The sequence below is a fragment of the Ostrea edulis genome, chromosome 5, assembly GCF_947568905.1.
Source record: "Ostrea edulis chromosome 5, xbOstEdul1.1, whole genome shotgun sequence".
In the NCBI taxonomy this organism is placed as follows: domain Eukaryota; kingdom Metazoa; phylum Mollusca; class Bivalvia; order Ostreida; family Ostreidae; genus Ostrea; species Ostrea edulis.
The window spans coordinates 63,355,912-63,380,911 of NC_079168.1; the positions used below are offsets into that span (position 1 = coordinate 63,355,912).

At 35.1% G+C, this 25,000-nt stretch overlaps 1 protein-coding gene across 4 annotated transcripts in view; it reads right to left on the bottom strand.

The window, feature by feature from the left end:
* Positions 1 to 25,000, bottom strand: part of LOC125651440 (2-aminoethylphosphonate--pyruvate transaminase-like) — a 38,135-nt gene that overhangs the window by 8,894 nt on the left and 4,241 nt on the right. The window contains exons 2-8 of one of the 4 annotated variants that reach the window (XM_056165090.1): positions 19,806 to 19,853; positions 19,259 to 19,291; positions 18,925 to 19,025; positions 15,091 to 15,331; positions 12,032 to 12,196; positions 7,685 to 7,844; positions 4,360 to 4,520 (exon numbers count right to left, since the gene is read on the bottom strand). In XM_056165090.1, the coding sequence (XP_056021065.1) occupies positions 4,360 to 4,520; positions 7,685 to 7,844; positions 12,032 to 12,196; positions 15,091 to 15,331; positions 18,925 to 19,025; positions 19,259 to 19,291; position 19,806 (862 nt within the window). In that variant the 5' untranslated portion in view covers positions 19,807 to 19,853. Of the gene's footprint in view, positions 1 to 3,088; positions 3,109 to 4,359; positions 4,521 to 7,684; positions 7,845 to 12,031; positions 12,197 to 15,090; positions 15,332 to 18,924; positions 19,026 to 19,258; positions 19,854 to 25,000 lie in introns of all 4 variants that reach the window. The other 3 variants (XM_056165089.1, XM_056165088.1, XM_048880029.2) reach the window with 3 other exon arrangements.

Consider the following 25,000-nt stretch of genomic DNA (forward strand, 5'->3'; position numbering starts at 1 on the left):
ACCCCCGTGTGCCATCATTTTATCAAACTTGAATCTACACTACGACAGGAACTTTCATGTAAATGTGGTCCCCGTGGTTCTTGAGAAGATTTTTAAAGATTTTTCCTATATATTTGTATGTAAAACTGTAAAACTTTGATCCACTATTGTGGCCCTATCCTACCCCCAGGGGCCATGGTTTTAACAAACTTGAATCTCAAGCAGAAGTCTATAAGATGTGAAGAGAGAGACAAGTAATGTTTAAACTTTGATCAGTAAAGCTTGTATGAGCCTTTGGCACAGGTAAGCTAAAATTTACACTGTGGTTCACTAAGGTACATGTAAGCAATAACAAAGTGTAATTTCCATTGCCTTGGGTCGATAAAAGACTCCTACTGATAAAGTTTGCCTTACTCTGTGATGCATGACAGGCCAATGAAAGGCACTTTCATGCTTCCTGTTTTCATTTCTTGAGAAATGCAACCATCTCATTTTAAGGATATTCAATTTCATATTAAATCAAAACAAGAGATGTTTGTAAAACACATATGCCCCCCATGGTGCAAAATTGAAAAGGGTTATACACACACACATCATTTAATTGAGAGTAGTATCATCAATTCAAAATATTGAGCAGACAATATCTTCCTATGTCAAGAGTGGATTGACCATGTGACCTAAAAATCAATAGGGGTCATCAACTCCTGAAGATGTACCAGTGTACCAAGTTTGATGTCTGTCAAGCAAAGGGTTCTCAAGATATTGAGTGGACAGTATATTCCTATGTACAGTTTAACCCTTGACCTTTGACCACGCGACCTCAAAATCAATAGGTGTCATCTTCTCCTGAAGATGTACCAGTGTACCAAGTTTAATGTCTGTCAAGCAAAGGGTTCTCAAGATATGGAGCAGACAGTATATTCCAATGTCCAGTTTGACCCTTGACCTTTGACCATGTGATCTGAAAATCAATAGGGGTCGTCTTCTTCAGAAGACGTACCAGTGTACCACGTTTGATGTCTGTCAAGCAAAGGGTTCTCAAGATATTGAACGGACAGTATATTCCTATGTCCAGTTTGACCTTTGACCTTTAAACATGTGACCTCAAAGTAAATAGGGGTAATTTTCTCCTGAAAATGTACCAGTGTACCAAGTTTGATGTCTGTCAAGCGAAGGGTTCTCAATATATTGAACAGACAGTATATTCCTGTTTAGTGTGACCCTTGACCTTTGACCATGTGACCTCAAAATCAATAGTGGTCGTCTTCTCCTGAAGTCGTATCAGTGTACCAAGTTTGATGTCTGTCAAGAAAAGGGTTCTCAAAATACTGAGCAGACAGTATATTCCCATGTCAAGTTTGACCCTTGACCTTTGACCACGTGACCTCAAAATCAATAGGGGTCATCTTCTCTTGAAGATGTACCAGTGTATCAAGTTTGATGTCTGTCAAGCAAAGGGTTCTCGAGATATTTAACGGACAGTATATTACTATGTCCAGTTTGACCCTAGACCTTTGACCATGTGACCTCAAAATCAATGGGGGTCATCTTTTTTTGAAGATGTACTGGCATACCAAGTTTGATGTCTGTCAAGCAAAGGGTTCTCTAGACATTGAATGGTCAGTATATTCCTATGCCCAGTTTGACCCTTGACCTTTGACCATATGACCTCAAAATCAATAGGGGTCATCTACTCCTTAGGATGTACCAGTGTTCCAAATTTGATGTCTTTCAAGCGAAGGGTTCTCAAGATATTAAGCGGACATTATATTCCTATGCCCAGAGTAGATTGACCCTTGACCTTTGACCTTTTGACCTGAAAAACAATAGGGATCCTCTTCCACTCATAACTAACCCACATATGAAATATCATTATCATCAAGTGAATGGTTCTCAAGATATTGAGCGGACAACACATGGTCTACAGACCGACCAACAGACAGACAGACCGACCGACAGGTGCAAAACAATATGCCCCCTCTTTTTCAAAGGGGGTTATAATTACTGTATACTTTTGACCCTAACATATTAAATCTTTGAAGGCTCATTCACAAGTAAACATGGGTGTTTAATGGTGATGGACTATTAGGGGTGAGATCAAAAGTTCAATGTCAGCTGACAAAAAACTAAATTCACATAGTTTTCACCAAGACCCCCTCCCCCTTTAAAACTAAATATGATGAATGCTGAACCTAATCGATTGACAAGTAAAAACATACGATTATAAATAACAATCTGCATACTTTTTCTACTATTCAAAAAATTTATGAAAATGTACATTAAAACTGTTTTAAAATGTTCATTAACATGTAATATTATCATGTGGTTTTTAACAGTGGCTTGTCTTTTTCCTTTTTCCACTGAAATATAATCGATGTCGGATGACAGAAACTTATGGAAGATTTTATCTCCCCTAACTTTTTGAATTTAGATTTTTATCTCGTCCCTTAGGAAACATCACAATTGAAGTAAATCGACACATTTATTGACCTTTGATAATGCAGTCTGTAACAATGTCGGGGGTATCAGTGAAGTATACAGATCAAGACAAACAGAGCAACATAGACAGACACATTGATGCTGTGGACACAGGCAAGGCAATAAAGAAATTGACGAAAGAAGAGCCTACAAGACATATTCTGAGATTTGACACATTGATGCTGTGGACATAAGCATGACAAGAAGAGCCTACAGGTCATGCTCCGAGATTTGACAGTAACACATAATGGTCAAAACATCCACTTTAAAAATCCACTTGGAAAATATATCCCCAAGCCATATGCAAAAAGTTTGCTCATTTCCCTTTTCATACATGGAAGTGGACTCAGAACCTGTGGCTTGAGGCAATATGGATATGAAAAATTTACAAAGCTTTATACAAATATATATATACATACATATATGTATATACAAATTGAAGGCGGGGTGGGGGTGGGTGGGTGGGGTGGGGTTGTATTCTCAATCATATGGAATGATGCATCTACACTTGAATTCTTGAAGCCTCAAGGATGTAGGGTTCGGACAGATTCTGGACCATGTGACAACAAAGCAGTGAACTTTAGGAATTTTAAGCATCCCTCTGATTATAAATTTATAGCCTTGCACTCACCCAAGTTTATCATTATACATCTACAAGGACAAAATTCGGTCATACCAGCTTTGACAGTTTTCTTAATTGTTACAAGTTTATGTGCTGTATTTCAAGGGTATTGGCAAGTTGACTGAATTTAAAGTGGAATTTCACATAAAAGATTATACAGACATTATCATCTATGCAACACGTGATTTTTTCAAAGAAGCTACCCTTGTAGTAAACAGGAACTGAAACATGTATCATAAGTAAAAACTTTTCCGGTCTAAACTTTTTTTTCTCTAGAATACCTGGTCTTGCCAACCTTAAAAAGTTTAGGTACACAATTCCAGTCAGTATGCATGAGACATTTAAACAGAACATGTCAATAAACTGTAAAGAATAAAATGCAGTATGTTTATATGCATTGACAGACTTCTGAATATAACTGACTCACATTTTTACGCATACTTGAATACTGAATATAGATGGGAAAATGGTGATGTGAAATGAGCTTAATGTAATGGCTGCAGGAAGCACTAATACGAGTAAAGGGAGTTATCTGACCAAGCATATTTCATAGCATCTTCGCTAGCCAAGGGTGATGATCCACGGTGTTTCTCTATTCTCTATAGAGAAGCACCGTGGATTGTAACCCTTGGTTAGCGAAGATGATTTCATAGAAATATTGATTCTTTTCTTTTTTTCACATCAAAAAAATATCAAAATCGATGTTTCTCAAAAAAATAACTCACAATTTTTGCTTATGATCTCAATTTGCTGGACCCTTCATTTTCTCAAAATTTTAAAGGATTATTTTAAGATAATGAGGTCTTTGGCAAATGATGTTTTTATCAAATTACCAGCCCAATGTACATGAAGAACTAGCAAGAGCTGTTAAAGTAATACTAGCTTTCATTTTGGTGTCAACATTTTTTGATGCAAAGTTGAGATTTAGTATTTCAATGACAGGAATAAGATAAGGTCTATAAACTTTTGTTATTACATGTAATATTTGTGTTAGAAAACATATCCAGATGCTTTGAATGAAGTAAAATTACATTATTGTCTTCCAGTACAAAAATTGTTTTCTGTATAATGCTATATATTCAACAGAACCGAAATCTTTATTTTGATAAAATCTTAAACTTAATTTTGATTTCATCAATGAATATGGTTAAAGTTACATACAAAACTATCTAATTAGCACATATTTACAACAAAATAGAATTTTCAGATTTAAAGCTAATATTACTTATAATTAAAACTTATTTTTTAACTGACCACAACAACAGACAAAATATACTCACCTTTTTCATTCAGTTTACTATAAAAAGTTTTAAAGTCAAAATTGGGATCCTTTGGGAATTTGTATGAGGTAATGATATATCCGTCATGGTCCGGACTGAGGAACTCTTCGAATCCAAGCTTGTTCATCCCTTCCTGTAGTATTCTCCGGTTCTCTCTGTATCTGCAGAAAACATTCCAACTCACATCAGTTTTCTATTGCAGTTACATACAATTTTATGTATTTACATTTCCAATGCTTCTGCCTTTGATATCTTTAGAATCTGCAATGATAGCCATTTCCTCATGAATGCAGTACAGTTGTGAACAATGCATGTATGAATCTTGATAAATATAGTACATCCATTTTAAAGACTAGGAATTCTGACAGGAAAAAAAAGTAGAATATAAATATAAAAAATATAAAAAAAAAAAATAAATTTTTGAAAATGCAGAAGGTATAAGCTTTATAACTTCATGCCGGCCTGCTTCATGACACGCTAACAGATACTGTTCAGTCAGTGGCGTTAAGCGTTGCAGTTCATACTCTCGTGTACTTGTAATTTCAACAAGAGTACTGCCAACGGTACAATATACGCCCGTTAGACTTTCAGTGCAATATCTGTATCCATGGTGAAAAAAGTCCAGAAAAATATTTTACTTCCTTTAGCCCTAAAGTAGGTCACAGTGCACCAATCAAGTTGAAGTGTGAACTGATTATGTATTTCTCTAAGAGGGAGATTGTGACAAAATTTCAGGGCTATTCCTGTATTCATAACAGAAGAAAATCTGGAAAAATGTTTGTCCTACTTTTACCCCTAAAGTAGGCCATGGTGCCAATCCAGCTGAAATGCAAACTGAACTTGTATTTCTCTGAGAGGAAGCTTGTGACTAAATTTCAGGGCAATATCTGTATCCAAAACAAAAACAAGGTTTTTCTACCAAGTGATACTATGACCTTGACCTTGAGAAACAATAGGCATCCACCACTTGGCATAAGGTGTATATGTACCAAGTTTGGCAATCCTAGCCCCAACGATTCCGTCGATACATCCTGGCTACAAGGTTTCCTACTAAGCGATACTACGACTTTGACCTTGAAGAACAAAAGGCATCATCCACTTGGCATGAGCGTTATGGGTTTAATGGTCCTAGTCCCAATAATTTGGTCTGTATTCTGCCTACAAGGTTTTAACTGATACTACAACCTTGACCTTTGACCTTGAAAAACATTAGGCATCTTCCTCTTATCATGGTGGTCAAAAGTATTAAGTTGTAAGATCCTGGAGCTTACGGTTCCATCTGTACCTGCCTACAAGGTTTTCCTACCAAGTGATATTACGACCTTGACTTTGACCTTGAAAAACAATAGGCATCTTCCTCTCATCGTGGTTATCAAATGTACCAAGCTGTAAGATCCTGGAGTTTACAGTTCATTTTGTATTTTGCCTACAATTTCCAGACAGACAGACGAACGATGCCATACCATAATACGTCCCATCTTTGACGGGTGTATAAAAATGAAATTCATTTCTTATGTAAAGGTGAAGTAAGCATATATGATTGTGACATAAAATAAGCTTATTGTAATAGCTGTCAAAAGATAGGAGTATAGGCAGTTATAGGGACAACATTTCTAACATTCAGTTTTATGGGTCAGTTGCCTGAGTCTGTCAGAACACGTAGATTATTTATCATAACAACTACATTAATAAATTCTAACTTCATCAAATTTGCTGGAAAATAACTCCCTAAGTGTTGGTATTTTATCATAGAATAAAAACCAAGTTAGACCAAAGAGAATTGCTCTCTTAAGTAACTCTGACAGAGAGGGAATATATCAGAACTCCTTTGTTTTCAAGTTTGCCATTACACTGCAAACAGATAAGATAACTATTCGGTGTTAACAATTTACATCTTGGCTAGCTAAGGGTTTTTGCTTCACTTGGGAAGTGCAGCAAACTGGGAAACCTTGGCTAGCAAGACGACATCTTTATACGAGAGCGTTATCTGAAATAGTTAAAGCAAGACGACATCTTTATACGAGAGCGTTATCTGAAATAGTTAAAGCAAGACGACATCTTTATATGAGAGCGTTATCTGAAATAGTTAAAGCAAGACGACATCTTTATACGAGAGCGTTATCTGAAATAGTTAAAGCAAGACGACATCTTTATATGAGAGCGTTATCTGAAATAGTTAAAGCAAGACGACATCTTTATACAACAGCGTTATCTGAAATAGTTAAAGCAAGACGACATCTTTATACAAGAGCGTGAAATGGTTAAAATCATCTATTAGAGCAATGTGTTATTTGAAATATCAATCTTCAAAAGCAGACATACGTCTACAAAATTTATGCTCATGGAAAATTGATGCACGTTTTGCATTTTAATAAGATGTAATTTGCACGCATTAAGATATTAAGGCAATAAAATCAAAGACAGTATGTTTAAAGCAAAGTTACATAAAACAGCATGATCCAATCAAATGCATGCAGTCATTGATGTTTATTGAAAAATAGTCTTAACAGGAACTTGAGTCCATGTCTATCACTTGACATCAACAAGTATGCAATCTTTACAGTCATATAATTTGCTTCAAGATTAATTCCATCTATGTAAGAAATAAAAATTGTGTGATAGTTATGAGCAGTTTTATGTGCGAGAAATTACTGCCATAAAAGTCTGGGGTCACCTTACAGTTACAGAAAACAAGTTTCCTAACTTTGTCAAAGTTAAGACACACTCTATTGTTGTAAACAACATTAGTGCACAGAATGAAACTGTTTATCCATTAGGATGTTATGGCCTTGACAAAAATTCATGTTTTCTCCAAATGAATGTGAAATTGAAAGATATTCTGGTAGTCAGGTAGATGTTTTGGTTAAGAAATTATGATCCTGGTACAGCCTGACGTTTATTATTCTAATATGGGATGATTTGGTGCCATTTCATTTGTATATTTAAAGAGAGGGTGTTGCCCCCAAATGACTTCAATAGGTAAAAATGTGTCATCTTCTACTTTATTTTTCTTGATTCTACTGGGCTGAATTCATATGCTAAGCGTACTTTGTTCTTTGAACTTCCATCTTGACCTATGATCTTAATTTGGAATAAAGCTTCTCATATCTAGTTCAAAGTTTTGACTTGATTAAAGTGAACAGACAAACAAACAGTCAAAGAGTAAGTTACTGAATCTTCCAATAAATTACCTGACATCATAGACATTACCAGCTGATACTAATCCATTTCACTTAGATATTTTATCCTTATGCAAATAAGTAGTAGGGCCATGCTATTGTCAACTTTCAGCTAATATTAAGGGCCTTATATTCTCAAGAAATACCTTTTAGATCTTCCAACAACTCCCCCTTCTTCTTCAAACTCCTTGATTGCCTGACAGAATGCCAGCATGCAGTGTGTCGGGGGAGTAAATCGGAACTGCCCAGTCTTCTCCAGACCATCATATTGATCATGTAGATCCAGGCTCAAGCTGCGTGAATTACCTACAAATACAACATTCAATGAATGAATAAAAATTATTCCTCAAATGAATTTTATCTACCAAGACCTATTTTTGTATTTGCTTGAATATCAAAATAATGCATATCCCCCCTTTTTAGGACTGAATACTTTTACATACATCCATGTAGGGCTAGACACAGCTTTCTCTCACCAATGTGAAATTAAATGCTATGATCATGTCACTATCAAATGAAATTTAACATGACATGACAATATACTGACATTCCTTTATAAATGATCAGCTAGGCTCTCTACATCAATTCTACTGTTTATAGGGAAGGACACACCTCCGTATCTCTGCTGTAACCAGCCCTAGATGCAGAAAAGGACATTAAAAATAGTCAAATAAACTAGAACTGTTCTAATGGGACTTATACCCCCTACACATTAGCTGACTAGAAATAGTGAATTTGTACTAATACCTCCCGTAGGGCACATTAGATGGCGAGAAATAGATTTGTGCTCATTGAAGAATAAAGAGTTTTTACAATATACTCTGGACAATGTCAACATAACACCATGAAAATTAAAAAAAAGTATCCATAATTTACTTGAATGTAAAAAATTCTAGTCAAAATCTCCGGTAAACAACTTCATTATAAATATAATATATACACAATGTTTTCATCAAATCTTTGTTTGGGGGGATTGAATTATTACATGTATTATGTTAAATCATATATAAGTTTCTCACAACAGCTTTCCTCATTAATTAACACCAAGAATCCAAAACACCTACTAAAATTAGTATAGAAATATATATTGTGTCTGCTATATACTTAAATTAGTATAGAAATATATATTGTATCTGCTATATACTAAAATTAGTATAGAAATATATATTGTATCTGCTATATACTAAAAGATGGCATAAATACCAAACAAGAAAGAAATTGTACATAACAGAGAAACCAATTTATTTTTTCAGACAGAGTACATGCTGAACTTATGATTGAATGCAGTCTTAGATATTGTATTGCTGACTACAGAAAGGTATAACAGGGACCATACCAATTATGTGGCATCTCGGCAAACATTTTCACACAGTAATGCATTTTAACCCCCCAAAATGAGGTCAGAACTGCAATAATCTGTCTTCATCAAATTGGAAATGTTCTTCACTTATTCAAATTGTGCCCAACTTCATTTGACTACACTGATACTTTATAACTTATATATTAAAAACAACGATTTTTTTATTTGAGTCACAAAGGCCTATTTATTCCTGTTCCTCCTGTTTGTATTAAATAACAAATGATTATCTGTCTTGACTTTTACACATTACAAATTTTCCAGAATGCATTCTGTATATGATAAATAAATATTGTTCATAATAAACAACATAATCTTAAAAGAATTTCTTTTGAGATGCTTTCTATAAAATAATCAATTAATTAGCCATTGCTCATTAACAAACTTGATTCTAAAAAACCTATAATTTTAAATCTTAAAACTTGAATCTAAAACATTACTGTCCACAAAAGCAGTTACTATAGTTTATCTTAACTCATAATGATGCTTTCATATTAATTTGACAAATTGTACACACACTGTTCTACAGAAGATTTTTAAAGATATTTCCCTGTATAAACTGTGGGGATCCGGGTTAGAATAGGTCCTCAGTACCCCTTGCTTGTCGTATGAGGCGACTAAATGGGGGAAGGTCCTTCGAATGAAACCGTAAAAACAGAGGCCCCTTGTCACAGCAGGTGTGGCACAATAAAGATCCTGCCCTGCTTAATGGCCACAAGCACCAAACATAAGCCCAAATTTTGCAGCCCTTCACCGACAATGGTGACGTTTCCATATGAGTGAAAGATTCTCAAGTGGGACATTAAACAATATACAACCAATTAATCAATCTCATTGAAGAAAGCCTGGTCCTTCATTTTCAAAAACTTGAACCTCCCTCATCCAAGAATATTTGTGTTGTGTTTGGTTGAAAATTACACTATTATTCTCTGCGTTCAGTTGAAAATGACCCTATCATTTTTAACAAGAGGCCCCTGGGCCACATCACTAACATGAGTCACCTTGGCCCATATCTAAAGATTTTCCCTATATATTCACATGCAAAACTTAGATCGCCTATTGTGGTCTCAACCCCCCTCCCTTCCCCCTTGAGGACCATGATTTCAACAAACTTGAATCTGTACTATGTCAGGAAGCTGCCATGTAAATTTGAATTCGTCCGGACCAGTGGTTCTTGAGAAGATTCTTAAAAAAGATTTTCCCTATTGAGGCCCCACCCTACCACTGGGGACCATGATTTGTACAAACTTAAATCTGCACTATGTCAGGAAGCTTTCATGTAAATTTGAACTTTTCTAGCCTAGTAGTTCTTGAGAAGAAGATTTTTAAAGATTTCCCCTTTATACTCACAGTAAAACTTTGATCCCCTATTGTGACCCCATCCTATCCCCATGGACCATGATTCTAACAAACTTGAATCTGCACTACGTCAGGAAGCTTTCATGTAAATGTCAACTTTTCTGGCCCAATGGTTCTTCAGAAGAAGATTTTTAAATGACCCCACCCTATTTTTGCATTTTTATAATTATCTCCCATTTGAAGGGGGCCTTCATTTGAACAAACTTGAATCCCCTTCACCTATGAATGATGTGTACCAAGTTGAAATTGGCCCTGTGGTTCTGGAGAAGAAGACGAAAATGTGAAGTTTACGACACCAACAACAGACAACGGGAAGTTTTGATCAGGAAAGCTCACTAGAGCCTCAGGTGAGCTAAAAACATCAAATGACATAATTTCTTGATGATGTAAACTTTCAACGAAAAATTTCTAACACAAAATATATAAATTCCAAACACTGGAAATGACAGACTATCGATTTCCAACATCCAGTATGATATATTTTTTTCACATAATATTCTTATTGTTCTAATTTTGGTGGGTCCACTGCACAACATAAATCTCCTATGCAAACAGGTGATCTCCTGCACAATGATTTTAATATTTAAATCAAATTTCTTGAAAATCAAGTGATACTGTTGCTTAATTCTGTTGCACATGCACATAAACAGTGAGCATGCAGTGATCGATCTTTATCTGTAATTTCTGCAACTTCATATTTCAGTACATTGTGTATATGATGATAAATGCATTTTGTCTAACAGTTAAAGAGATGAATAATCGTTCACATTATAAATAACCTTTCAACATATGTAGTATAATACATCAAATATTCTAATGTTAACAAATCTTCAATCTTTTTTTTATATCTGAATTCTATACGTGGTCTAAATAATGTAGGCATTCAGGAACTTATCTAGCAAGGGTTTTATCCCCCCCCCCCCCCCCAATCACTTTCTACTTCAAACCATATTTTCAAAGTACATGAGGTAAATTCTAAAGTTTTTAATTCAAAAAATTATTGTTGTATATGTCCTTCATTTTCCATCCATATCAGATGAAAGTTATTCCTCCTTAAAAAGAAAAGAATGCACTTGGATAAGGAACCTTTCACAAACAGTTTTGTTTTTTTCTGGGCCAGGTCCCTAGAAGATTTTTAAATGACACCCCTCCCCCCCATCTAATATACACCATTTCTAGATTTAGAAATGAGCCTGGTCTTTTGAATGAATATGAATTTCGCCAAACAAGAATGCTTTGCGATAAGTAAAATTGGTCTTGCTGTTCTATAGAATATGAAAATGTGAAAATGTATACTACTAAAGAACTAGACCAACAAACATTGAGCCAGGAAAGCTCTGGTAAGTTATTACCCATGAGCCCAAAGCTCCATGCTATATACAAGAGGATATAGTGTATATCCTTCAAAAAAATTCCTCTCCAGAGCAAAACAAGTTAATAAAACCTTGGTTTAATACTTAAATTTTCTGATTGCATTACTTACATTACACCCTGTCAGAGAGAGATAGTACAAAAATATAATGTCAAAAGCGCCACCTGAACTTTTACATTAAAAAAAAATTGTGTGAAGAATTTACTCTATACATCTTGTGAAAAAGTGAAAAAATATACAATGCTACCCTTCCTATGTAAATTTAAATTTGAATAAAGAATTCAACAAATTCTATCAAACCCCAAAACCAAATAAAACATGGATTGCACTAAATCAATAACCATGCAGAAGCTAACTACTAGAGGCACACTTTATCCTTAGCTTATAAACTGAAGAGATTCTGACCTTTACATTGCAGTAGCTGCTCAATCTTTGCTATTGCGTAGGAAAACCCCGGAATTCCTTGAAGACACTTGTTGACTGAACTGACCAGGAAATCTATGTTACCACTCTCGAGGTCCAATGGAACTGCTCCAAAGCTGCTCATAGCATCCACAAAGTACACACAGTCTACAATGATGAAATGGGACTCTGTATAATGTTATTATTTACCAAAGGGTGGTGAATCCCAGTGCTGCCCTGATTAATTAGCAGATAAAAAATTTGTTCCAAAAAAACCCAAAAAACCATGGGCCGTATTCCTCACCTGAGTCACCTTGGCCCATATTTAAAGATTTTCTCTATATATCTGTATGTAAAACTTTGATCCCCTATTGTGGCCCCACCCTTCTCCAGCAGTGCATGATTTTGACAAACTTGAATCTGCACTATGTCAGGAAGCATTCATGTAAATGTAAACTTTTCTAGTCCAGAGATTCTTCTTCAGAAGATTTTTAATGATTTCCCTATATAATTGTCTGTAAAACTTTGATCCCCATTGTGGCCCCATCATACCCCCAGGGGTCATGATTTTAACAAACTTGAATCTGTACTATGTCAGGAAGCTGTCGTGTAAATTTGTACCTTTCTGGTCCAGTGGTTTTCGAGGAGAATTTACCTATATATTCGTATGTAAAACTTTGATCCCCTATGATGAACCAACCCTACCCCCGGGGGTCATGATTTTAACAAACTTAAATCTGCACTATATCAGGAAGCTTTCAAGTGAATTTGTAATTTCCTGGCCCAATGGTTCTTGAGAAGAAGATTTTAAAAGATTTTCCCTACATATTTGTATGTAAAACTGTGATCCCTTATTGTGGCCCCACCGTAACCCTGGAGGTTTTGATTTTAACAAACTTGAATCTACACTATGTCAGGCAGCTTTCATGTAATTAAATTTCAGCTCTTCTGGCCCAGTGGTTCTTGAGAAGAAGATTTATAAATGACCCCACCATATTTTTGCATTTTTGTGATTATCTCCCCTTTGAAGGAGGCATGGCCCTTTATTTGTACAAAATTGAAAGCTCTTCACCCAAGGATGCATTTTGCCAAGTTTGGTTGGCCCAGTGGTTCTGGAGAAGATGTCGAAAATGTAAAAAGTTTACAAACAGACGACGGAAAACAGGCGATCCAAAAAGTTCACTTGAGCTTTCTGCTCAGGTGAGCTAAAAAGTTGCCTGCATTTTCATTACTCAAACTTGCATAAAATAAGGAGGGATAAATGCATTTTACTGGTAAAAATACCAAAAAATAAAGCACTGACAATTAAAATATCTTTTCTTGAAAAACTTTTTAAAATATTTCAGATGTCAAAAAAACTGATATAGTATTGCAAAATACAGTAAGGCCATGCCAATTTGTAATCTAGTTCGTCGGATTCGCCGCTTCTATTTGTAACAAATCCAAATTATAATATTATCAAAAAATAATATCCGCCCGCATGTTCAAAAATATCCGTAAATATTTTTTTTAGGTTTTACAACAAGCGCACAAATAACCTTGATGTATATGCTGAGAAATGACAGAAGCGCGGCTCTCGAGAAATTTCCTAACAGTGTAATACGGTTAAGTTATTCATGATGTCTATCTTAATATGTACGATACTTCATAACACTGGATTGGAAGTTGTTCCTTATGCTGGAATCGAACTGGAAGCCGATGAAACTTTTGAAGCACTATTTGATGCCACTATTTAGAGAACATTGACAGCGTATGATTGATTGTTTGATTAGCCTATATATTGACTGAAGTCTCTCTTGAGAATATTTCACTCACATGAAAGACGTTACCATTGCCGGTGATGGGCTGCAAAATTTAGGCCTATGCTCAGCGCTTATGGCACTGAGGGATCTTTATCGTGCCACACCTGCTGTGACAAGGATCTCAGTTTTTGCAGTCCTATCTGAAGGACCGCCCCATTTATTCGCCTCTTACAACAAGCAAGGGGTACTGATCGATGACTATTTTAAACCATACCGACAGTTAACGACAAATTCACAAAAGGTTTGGTGATGTCCTATCAAAATTCAAGAAAATGCTCAAAGCGATGCAATGGATATTGCATTTGCAATGAATGTCAAAACTGGATGTGTCCCTAGCAATATGCATATCTCTGAATCGAAAGTTTGTAGAAATGAAACTTAAATAAAATTCTTGAAAAAGACCTTATCAGTTAATGTTGCAAAGTACATGTATTAGGTATAAAGAAAATAAGTCTTTGAAACCTGAAATACTTCTTATTTATTGTAAACTATATCAACAAAGTTGAAAAATATTAAGTTTATGTGGTAAACAAATGATATCTGAGGATTTTAGATCTTTATTTTTAGGCGCCCGCTTTTTAAAATCACACTTAATTCAATTAAAAATATTTATATTTCTTGTATTCGCTCGCCTCATAATTTTTATCTCCAAAATTAAAAATAATATTTGTAAAATAATTTCGCCCTCTCACCTCACTTTTTTTGTTTGAAAATCCGAAGAACTATTTTACAAATTGATGTGGCCTAAAACATGTTTATAACGAATTCACGCTTAATGCGAAGTGATATCTATTCCCTTATGTGAGGAAAATGTTGGACATAATGAAGTCCGGCTACAATGAACTGTTTTTTCTGACCCTGGAGGCTCGCTATAACCGTGTTTTACTGTATAATGAAGTTTGGTTATAATGAACTGTTTTTCACTGGTCCTGGAGGTTCACTATAACCATGTTTTACTGTATAATGAAGTTTTGTTGTGATGAACTGTTTTTACTGGCCCTGGAGGTTCACTATAACTGTGTTTTACTGTATAATGAAGCTTGGTTATAATGAACTGTTTTTCACTGGCCCTGGAGGCTCGCTATAACCGTGATTTACTGTATAATGAAGTTTGGTTATAATGAAGTTTTTCACTGGCCTTAGAGGTTCACTATAACTGTGTTTTACTGTATAATGAAGTTTGGTTAAAATGAACTGTTTATTCTGGCTCTGGGGGTTTGCCATATAAATGTGTTTCACTGTATAGTAGCTCCATCTTACCTGGCTTAATTTTCTTAATACTCTGTCCCACTTCCACAACAGGATTGATAACTCCTGAGCTGGTCTCACAGTGAACTATGGCTACCATGGAGAATGATGGGTCATTCCGTAGAATCTGTTCCACTCGTTCCACTGTCACCTTGCTGTCTTCTGCAAATCCCTCCATGTGGTAAGGAATCTTCAACACCTCACAGATTTTCCCCATTCTTTTCCCATAGGCTCCATTCTCTAATACCAAGACCTAAAAGAGGGATTTTTTTTAAATATAGGCATTCAAATTCATCATTCAACAAATTTTTTTTAAACTGATACTTTTTGGACATAATTTCTAGTAATCAATAAATATCATAATTACATAAAAGTGATCAAGTGATTACAATCCACCCCCTCCTCATCAATATCTAAGTGATTACAATCCACCCCCTCCTCATCAATATCTAAGTGATTACAACCTACGCCCTCCTCATCAATATCTAAGTGATTACAATCCACCCCCTCCTCATCAATATCTAAGTGATTACAATCCACTCCCTCCTCATCAATATCTAAGTGATTACAATCCACCCCCTCCTCATCAATATCTAAGTGATTACAATCCACCCCCTCCTCATCAATATCTAAGTGATTACAATCTACCCCCTCCTCATCAATATTTAAGTGATTACAATCCACTCCCTCCTCATCAATATCTAAGTGATTACAATCCACCCCCTCCTCATCAATATCTAAGTGATTACAATCCACCCCCTCCTCATCAATATCTAAGTGATTACAATCCACCCCCTCCTCATCAATATCTAAGTGATTACAATCCACCCCCTCCTCATCAATATCTAAGTGATTACAATCCACTCCCTCCTCATCAATATCTAAGTGATTACAACCTATGCCCCCTCCTCATCAATATCTAAGTGATTACAACCTATGCCCCCTCCTCATCAATATCTAAGTGATTACAATCCACCCCCTCCTCATCAATATCTAAGTGATTACAATCCACTCCCTCCTCATCAATATCTAAGTGATTACAATCCACCCCCTCCTCATCAATATTTAAGTGATTACAATCCACTCCCTCCTCATCAATATCTAAGTGATTACAATCCACCCCCTCCTCATCAATATCTAAGTGATTACAATCCACTCCCTCCTCATCCCTATTTAAGTTATTACAATCTACCCCCTCCTCATCAATATCTAAGTGATTACAATCCACCCCCTCCTCATCAATATCTAAGTGATTACAATCCACTCCCTCCTCATCAATATCTAGGTGATTACAATCCACCCCTCCTCATATCTAAGTGATTACAATCCACCCCCTCCTCATCAATATCTAAGTGATTACAATCCACTCCCTCCTCATCAATATCTAAGTGATTACAATCCACCCCCTCTTCATCAATATCTAAGTGATTACAATCCACCCCCTCCTCATCCCTATTTAAGTGATTACAATCCACCCCCTCCTCATCAATATCTAAGTGATTACAATCCACCCCCTCCTCATCAATATCTAAGTGATTACAATCCACCCCCTCCTCATCAATATCTAAGTGATTACAACCTACGCCCATCTCATCAATATCCAAGTGATTACAATCCATCCCCTCCTCATCAATATCTAAGTGATTACAACCTACGCCCTCCTCATCAATATCTAAGTGATTACAATCCACCCCCTCCTCATCCCTATTTAAGTGATTACAATCCACCCCCTCCTCATCAATATCTAAGTGATTACAATCCACCCCCTCCTCATCAATATCTAAGTGATTACAATCCACCCCCTCCTCATCCCTATTTAAGTGATTACAATCCACCCCCTCCTCATCAATATCTAAGTGATTACAATCCACCCCCTCCTCATCAATATCTAAGTGATTACAATCCACCCCCTCCTCATCAATATTTAAGTGATTACAATCCACCCCCTCCTCATCAATATCTAAGTGATTACAATCCACTCCCTCCTCATCCCTATTTAAGTGATTACAATCCACCCCCTCCTCATCAATATCTAAGTGATTACAACCTACGCCCTCCTCATCAATATCTAAGTAATTACAATCCACCCCCTCCTCATCAATATCTAAGTGATTACAACCTACGCCCCCTCCTCATCAATATCTAAGTGATTACAATCCACCCCCTCCTCATCAATATCTAAGTGATTACAATCCACCCCTCCTCATCAATATCTAAGTGATTACAACCTACGCCCTCCTCATCAATATCTAAGTGATTACAATCCACTCCCTCCTCATCAATATCTAAGTGATTACAATCCACCCCCTCCTCATCAATATCTAAGTGATTACAATCCACCCCCTCCTCATCAATATCTAAGTGATTACAACCTATGCCCTCCTCATCAATATCTAAGTGATTACAATCCACCCCCTCCTCATCAATATCTAAGTGATTACAACCTACGCCCTCCTCATCAATATCTAAGTGATTACAACCTACGCCCCCCTCCTCATCCCTGACCTCTACTTTACAGTCTAACATCAATCACTCATCAAATGTTAGAATGACCTCTCTGCTCCCCCCTTCCTGTTCTCTTTGCTAGGTCTTCACAATCTGCCCCTAATTTTCACTAGTCAAAAGTTTATATGACCCCCCTCCCTCATTATGATATCATAGATGTCACAGGGCATGTTCAAGAGGGGAGGATTCAACTATCAGGAACTCTGAACTATAAATCAATGCACATTAACTTTGTACTGTTTTACAACTTGAACCCTTCCATCCAAATTGAGTATATCTGAGATCCTGAAAGTATTTAAACATCACAGTCTTGCATACATTTTGACCTTTTCTAAATGACTTTGGTTTCTAATGTTCTCTCTCAATCCTTGTATCTTCCATGCTAGCTGAGATCTGAATTTACCATGGCATCTCAGTGTGAACAAAATAATCTTCCTGTGATGTACACTTCCATACAACAAATCAATGTACTCTCAGAAATGTGGCTGTCCAAATGACCTTGTTTGAAAGTTAACATTTGTGTTTAACATCATGTTCTAAAAATCCCTGCATTACAATATTATGGTATAAAGGTAAATTTTATAATGTTTATCCCTTTTAACTTGAGCCTTTCCAAAAGGTATTTGTTAAATATCATGACACACTCTTGTCATAAGGAAAATTTAGTTATGCATTAAATCTTAAAGTCTCTGAATTAAAAAATTGATCCTTACAAAATCAACTATGTTAAGAATTGAGAAATCTTTAAAGGTGACATTGTGAGAATATCATGTGTACACCAGCTTGTTTGTACACATATTGCATAAAATGTTCACAACCTTTGAAAAAAAAAATGTCCTCTGAACAAAACTGTACCCCCCCCCCCCAACTCTCAAGCTCATTCACAGTGGTTCAAATGTGTTTGAAATTCTACATCTGTGCACTACACAGTAACCAGACCAATTTAGATTTAAACTTATCTTAACCTTGAGATTCATCTGAAAACAGTACACGGGAAAGATGTAGTTTGGATATACATTATAAAATACTTTCTTCAAATGGTATGGGAATTGTCAGGTTCACTTTGGAATAGGATCATGACTTAATAAACGCTTCTACAAACTTTAGAAAAATCTGTTAATATTGTTAGAGAAAACCTGTACAGATGGATTGACAGACATGATTCAAACCTCTATGCACTGATACTTTATTGTCAATGTGGGTAGTGGTGCACAATTCAAAAGCAACAGCCTTGAACAACAGCATGTTTTTGAATTTGGCCTATTCTACATATACCGGTAGCCTTGAGATGATAAATACTACACTCTATTTGCATAACGATCACATAACCAAATGGCTAACCTTTCCGTACGATTTAGGTACAGCTGTATGAAACACTGCCTCCACAGCAAAAGTTCCGCTTCCCTGCACGGGAACAGCAGTGTAATATTTTTTCGAGACTTCTGAAATTCAAACAAGAAATATACATTAATTATTAGCTAACTAGCTAGGGATAATGAGTGGGATAACACACTGTCACAATTATTTCAGAGGGAAGTGCAACATGAATGTGTGAAAGCTTAATCATTAATTATAGAATTATGACTTACAAACTTTAAGATGTTTGTATTTTCCTAACTATAGTGATCATGATAGGATCTTTTCCGAAATGATTTCGATTAAGTCCATGACACACCTCGATTGTACGATGCAGCCTTTGTGTCCAGCACTAAAATCTTAAAGAGATTAGTAAAGCAAATGGAAATTTTCTTCTCACCCCAAATCAACTTTAAGCTATTCATTTCTAATATCATAAGAAAGATAAATGAATAATATTTATCAAATTTGAAATGATTGCATGTTTGTCAAACGTTACATTGGGAGCCAACTTATAGAGCAGATTGAATTTTTGTCCAGGAAGCAAAAATCCTGGGGATTTGAAGATTATAATTGTATTAAACTTGGAAATAAATGCAGATAAATGAATAGAATTGTTATAAACTGTTATAAATTTACAGGGAATGACTTGTAAAAGTCATTTGGACACAATTTACTTCTTGGAAAAATCCTTTCAGTTTCCCTTCACCAAAGTCCTGCTCCTAAATTCTTTTCTCTCTCCATGTTTCTGATGTAGATAAGTCATAAACTCTCATGCATGACATGGACAAATAAGCAACCTTTCTTGAATTTCATGATGACCACTTTGTTTAAAAAGAAATATGACCCAGACAATTTTGTTTTACTTCCCTAAGGCTCCTGAAAGAGTCAGTGCAGCAGCACTCCTCTTCTCCCTTGAATAAAAATAAACTTCTAGGAATTTTGCTATACTAGTACATACTTTAAAAATTACACATATATCATACCTTGCTTTAGTTTAAATGAGAGGGAAAAAAACAATCTAACTTTTAACAAAGTTTTTACCCACTTTGGCATGAATTTATATTTTGTGGAGGACCCCCCCCCCCCAATAATGGATTTTTTCCCAAGCTACCAATGATTTCAAATATGAATTGTTGCATTTAATCATGACATTCACTCATGACATTCACTCAACCATTGTATTTAGCAGTGCTCAACCATTGTATATAGCAGACTTTAATTTATGATAAGGTTTGTGATAGACAATCACAGTGGTTCTTAACACATTACACAAAGTCTGTTGGCCACAACTTTTAAATCAACCTACTGTATGACTGGGGAGAGGGGGGGGGGATGTTCAACCTAACACTGAGAAGAAATTGTCACCAGGTTTAGTGGAGGGTATATACCTCTTGATAATACTCATGTACATGTCTAGGGTAATTAGACAACATATGGGTTTGTCATTTTTGTCCAGAATTGGAAAAAAGGATTTTTTAAAGTATGACGTTTCAGTATGCACATATTTGTTTAGTAAGTCCCCATCCCTAATGTCCAATGTGACTCACAGTAAAGACTGTATGCTAAATTAGAATTTTATTACAATTCGTTCCACTCTTAGAGAAGAAGTTGAAATGACGTAGAAGATGTCTTCACAAAAAATATGGTCAGCAATTGAGTGTCAATCTGAAGTAACCTATAAGTCAGGCAGCTTACTCTTGACAATGGGCAAGTATCAGGTGTAATGGTACTTAAACTGGACATTGAAATGAACCAAACGTTGACCTTTCCTGACTGACATATTTCTGAATGAGACATGACCTAGTTGTACATTCCTTACAATAAAAGTTCAACAACAACCTACAGTACACTAACAGAATTATAATAAGCATATGTAATCACAGCAACATTCAAAATATGGTTATTATTTCCAATAAAATAAAAATTTTACACTCAAAGAAATATGTTAATGCATGGTGACCTGTAATACCCAACTTGAGTTCAGTATTTGCACTAGTTGGAGGACAGGAGTTCACTGTGGGAAATCTTGGGAGACCTGTCTAGTCTATAGGTCTGGTTTACCGCTATCTTAACCAGAAAAGTTACTTCTGTAACTATGTCTGCACATAATTTATCATCAACATAATAATATATATTTCCATGAAAATTCTACAAGTTATGTGCAATTTTATCAAAATTTTTGTTGCAACAATTAAGAATATATTTCTAAGGTCACATTTAGAATATATAATAAAAAAATTATCTCTCAGTAATCATGCTGCCAGCTTGGTTGGGTTTTTCTTTTACCAGCTGCATTGTGCTTCCATTTTTATGCAAAAAGTTTTATTTAACTTATACTTCATTTCCAGTTCACCATGAGAGTGCGAGAGACAAGGCCTTGACATTTCATTTTTTATTCCGGTGTAAAATATCACAGAAAGTTATGATTATAAATAATAATTTAATTGAAACCTGACATAATTTATTTGATCATATTAAACAGATTTTGCTACCATTTGATTATAAGACCAGTGTTGAAGATGAAAAACATTTTTTACTAGACTGTCTTATATAAAAATATATATTAAGAAAAGATCTGAGTATTCAAAAATATTATATCATGTTTACTGAATCCTCTAAATCTTGCGTCTACAAAAGAAATTAGTTTATATAATACCATAGAAACAAAGGCTTGTTACAATTATAATATCATGTAACCAGTGTGAATGTATTTTTATATATCACATGGCTATAACAACACTAACATGTACTTTAGTGCCAATAAATTGAATTGAACATGTTGAATTGAATATATATTTAAAACGTCAATCACTGTGAGGTCGCTAAAATTTAATCAATTTGCAGGTGCACCTTTATAAATTTGTTTCAGTGCGTCTTTCATCTGGAGTGTTTTGAATTTTTTAACATTTCTATTGGATACATATGTTCCGCATTGCTTGTAAATACACGTATTATATTCAGCGCTGTTTACATTTAAAACATGCACTAAACGAATTCTTCACTTGTGATCCTCCTGGTATCTGGAACAAGGTTACTTTCAGAAATTTATGAATACTTCATCAAAATGGAAAACAGAGATCAATTCCCAAAATAGATGCAAAATAGTAATGAACCGTATATCATAAAAGTTGGAAAAGTGTATGGAACGTACTCCCTCCATTTTTATCCTCAAGCTAGTTGTTTACGTATAGTAATTTGTTTTTAAGTCTAGACCTTTTAAATTGATCCCTTAAATATACCTTGCACTCATTATATCTACATTTAAAGAACCCATTTGTTCTTGTTCAGATCATCTGCATTGCCTGTCTAGAATACAATTTAATATCAAGTACTCAAGTACTGCAGAGATTGTATTAAACAACTCTTCTCAACTAGCAAATACACATTCCTGGTAAATATGTCTTGTAATTTGAAACATTTATCTAAATAAAACTTAACCCTCAAGTGACCACAGAAATGAAAATATTATTTTTTTCTGTTAATACTTACTAATATTAGTAACTAAATAAGTCACTGGTCACTTTTTACATGGTACCTGTATCGCCACCATCGTCTGATTTTGCAATACATTTTTTAATTACCGTATACAGTTTTATCTTCCGCAGAAGAAGAGAATACTAAGATTGGTGCATAGCAAAATCGAAGAACCTCGTGTACAAGTTTACATTTGCCTTCATTTTTATAGAAGAGAAAAAGGAATTAATTCTGAAATAACAATAATTGTAATTATCTAGAGATAAATGTATACCTTTCTATAATTAATGTTTAGAGTTTTTGTTGTTTTATTTAAAAAATCCTATAAATTCTACCTTCTTTAAGTATATAGCTGACCAGGCCCCAAGACCATGTACTGAGAATAGACTCAAGCCAAAATTTTGATTACTTTAATATATATCTTAAGATTTATCTAGCACAGATGTTTAAGAAAACCTGCAGGTAATTTAATAAATTTATATATATATATATATATATATATATATATATATATATATATATATATATAAAAAACTCAAATGCAAACATATACTGAAAATGTTATTTGTATCTGAAAATTATTTCAAAAGTTAGCTGGATTTGAATAGACTTAACGAATATTCTCAGTTTATGGTCTTGAGGCAAAGTATTGTTATGATTTAATTTCATATTAATGATTCATTTCTGAATCAGAAATAAACTTCACTTTTGGGACTGTGATGCTTCATGCCAGCATATTTCAAAGTATGCTGGCATGAAGCATTGCTGTTCATACCTTAATGTACTTTTAAAAATGATATTAATTACTTTTTTACATTTATATCTTACTTTCAATTCTGTCTAACATATTGTTCACATTCATAAGGAAATATCAAAGGAAAAAACATTGGAAATATAAAGATTTTAGCTTTTATACTTAAAAGGTTTGTTCAAATATTAATGCACTAAAAATGTAAAACTCAAATTGGTGATCTTAAATCACATGAAATATTTGCATCTTGCTGTGTTAATACTTGGAAATTTCACAAATAAGAAAGCCATGACATTTTAAAGTCTCATGCACGTGTAAAACCACCTAGAAAGAGTCAGACAATAAAAGGAGGTTGTAATACATTGTTCACCATAAAGTACAGATGTATCATATGAGTTATAGAGTATATAAAGACAAGCTTATGGGCCACATCACTCACCTGAGTCACCTTGGCCCTGCTGTTGTTCACTTGTTGTGATTTTAAAAAGATTTTTTTTTTTCAATCTTCATTCCTATGAAAATGTTGACCCAATACTGCAGCCCCAACCTAGACCCCAATCACAAAACATGGGTATGCCTCAATACCAATATGTGTCTAACACGGGTATGCCTCAATACCAATATGTGTCTAACATGGGTATGTCTCAATATTAATATGTGTCTAACATGGGTATGCCTCAATACTAATATGTGTCTAACATGGGTACGCCTCAATACCAATATGTGTCTAACATGGGTACGCCTCAATACCAATATGTGTCTAACATGGGTATGCCTCAATACCAATATGTGTCTAACATGGATATGCCTCAATACTAATATGTGTCTAACATGGGTACGCCTCAATACTAATATGTGTCTATAACGTGAGTTTGCTGTTTTGGAGAAGAGCCTTTAGACGATTTTCTTTCCTGAATACATGCATTATGATAAACTTAATACATCTTCATCCCTGGCACAGTTAATCATTTAAATAAAAAACTAAAATCAACACAACGTGGGATTGTTTGCATTAAGATATGTCTTAGTGCAGCCCAGCTACTCTTTAAATTTTTTTTTAACCCATAATTAATTTCCTGGATACATGTATTATCATATAAACCTTTGATCACCTATTGTGGCCTCATCCTACCCCTGGGGCCCCTTGAATTGAACATCTTTTCATTTGAACCACCTGAAGATGCTTGCATATCAATATGACTAATTATGACCCAGCTGTTGTTGAGTTGAAGATTTTTAAAACTTCTTATTTAGAACTGTGACCCCCCTAATGTGACCCCATCCTACTTCCAGGGGCCACAGTTTGACCTAACCTGAATCTAGACTACCTGGGGATACTTGCATATTAATATGACTAATCATGACCCTGCTGTTCTTGAGAAGATGTTTTCCAATATATTCCAAAGGACATGTAAACCTTTGATCCCCTATGTTGACCCACCAAACTTCCAAGAGCCACAATTTAAACAAACTTGAATCTGCATTACCTGGGGATGCATAATAATATGACTAATCATGGCCCTATTGTTCTAGAGATATTAAGATTTAAAGATTTTTCCTATATATCCACATGTAAAAATTTGAGCCCCTATTGTGGCCCACCCTATTTCGGGGGGTGGGATGCTTTTAATGAACTTGAATTTACTCTATGTCAGGAAGCTTTCATGTAAATTTCAACTTTTCAAGCCCAGTTGTTCTTAAGAAGATTTTTAAATGACCCCAGCACCCTAATTTTGCCTTTCCTTGATTATCTCCCCTTTGAAGGGAGCACGACCCTTCATTTGAATAAACCTGAATCTCCTTTACCCAAGGATAATTTAAGCCAAGTTTGAT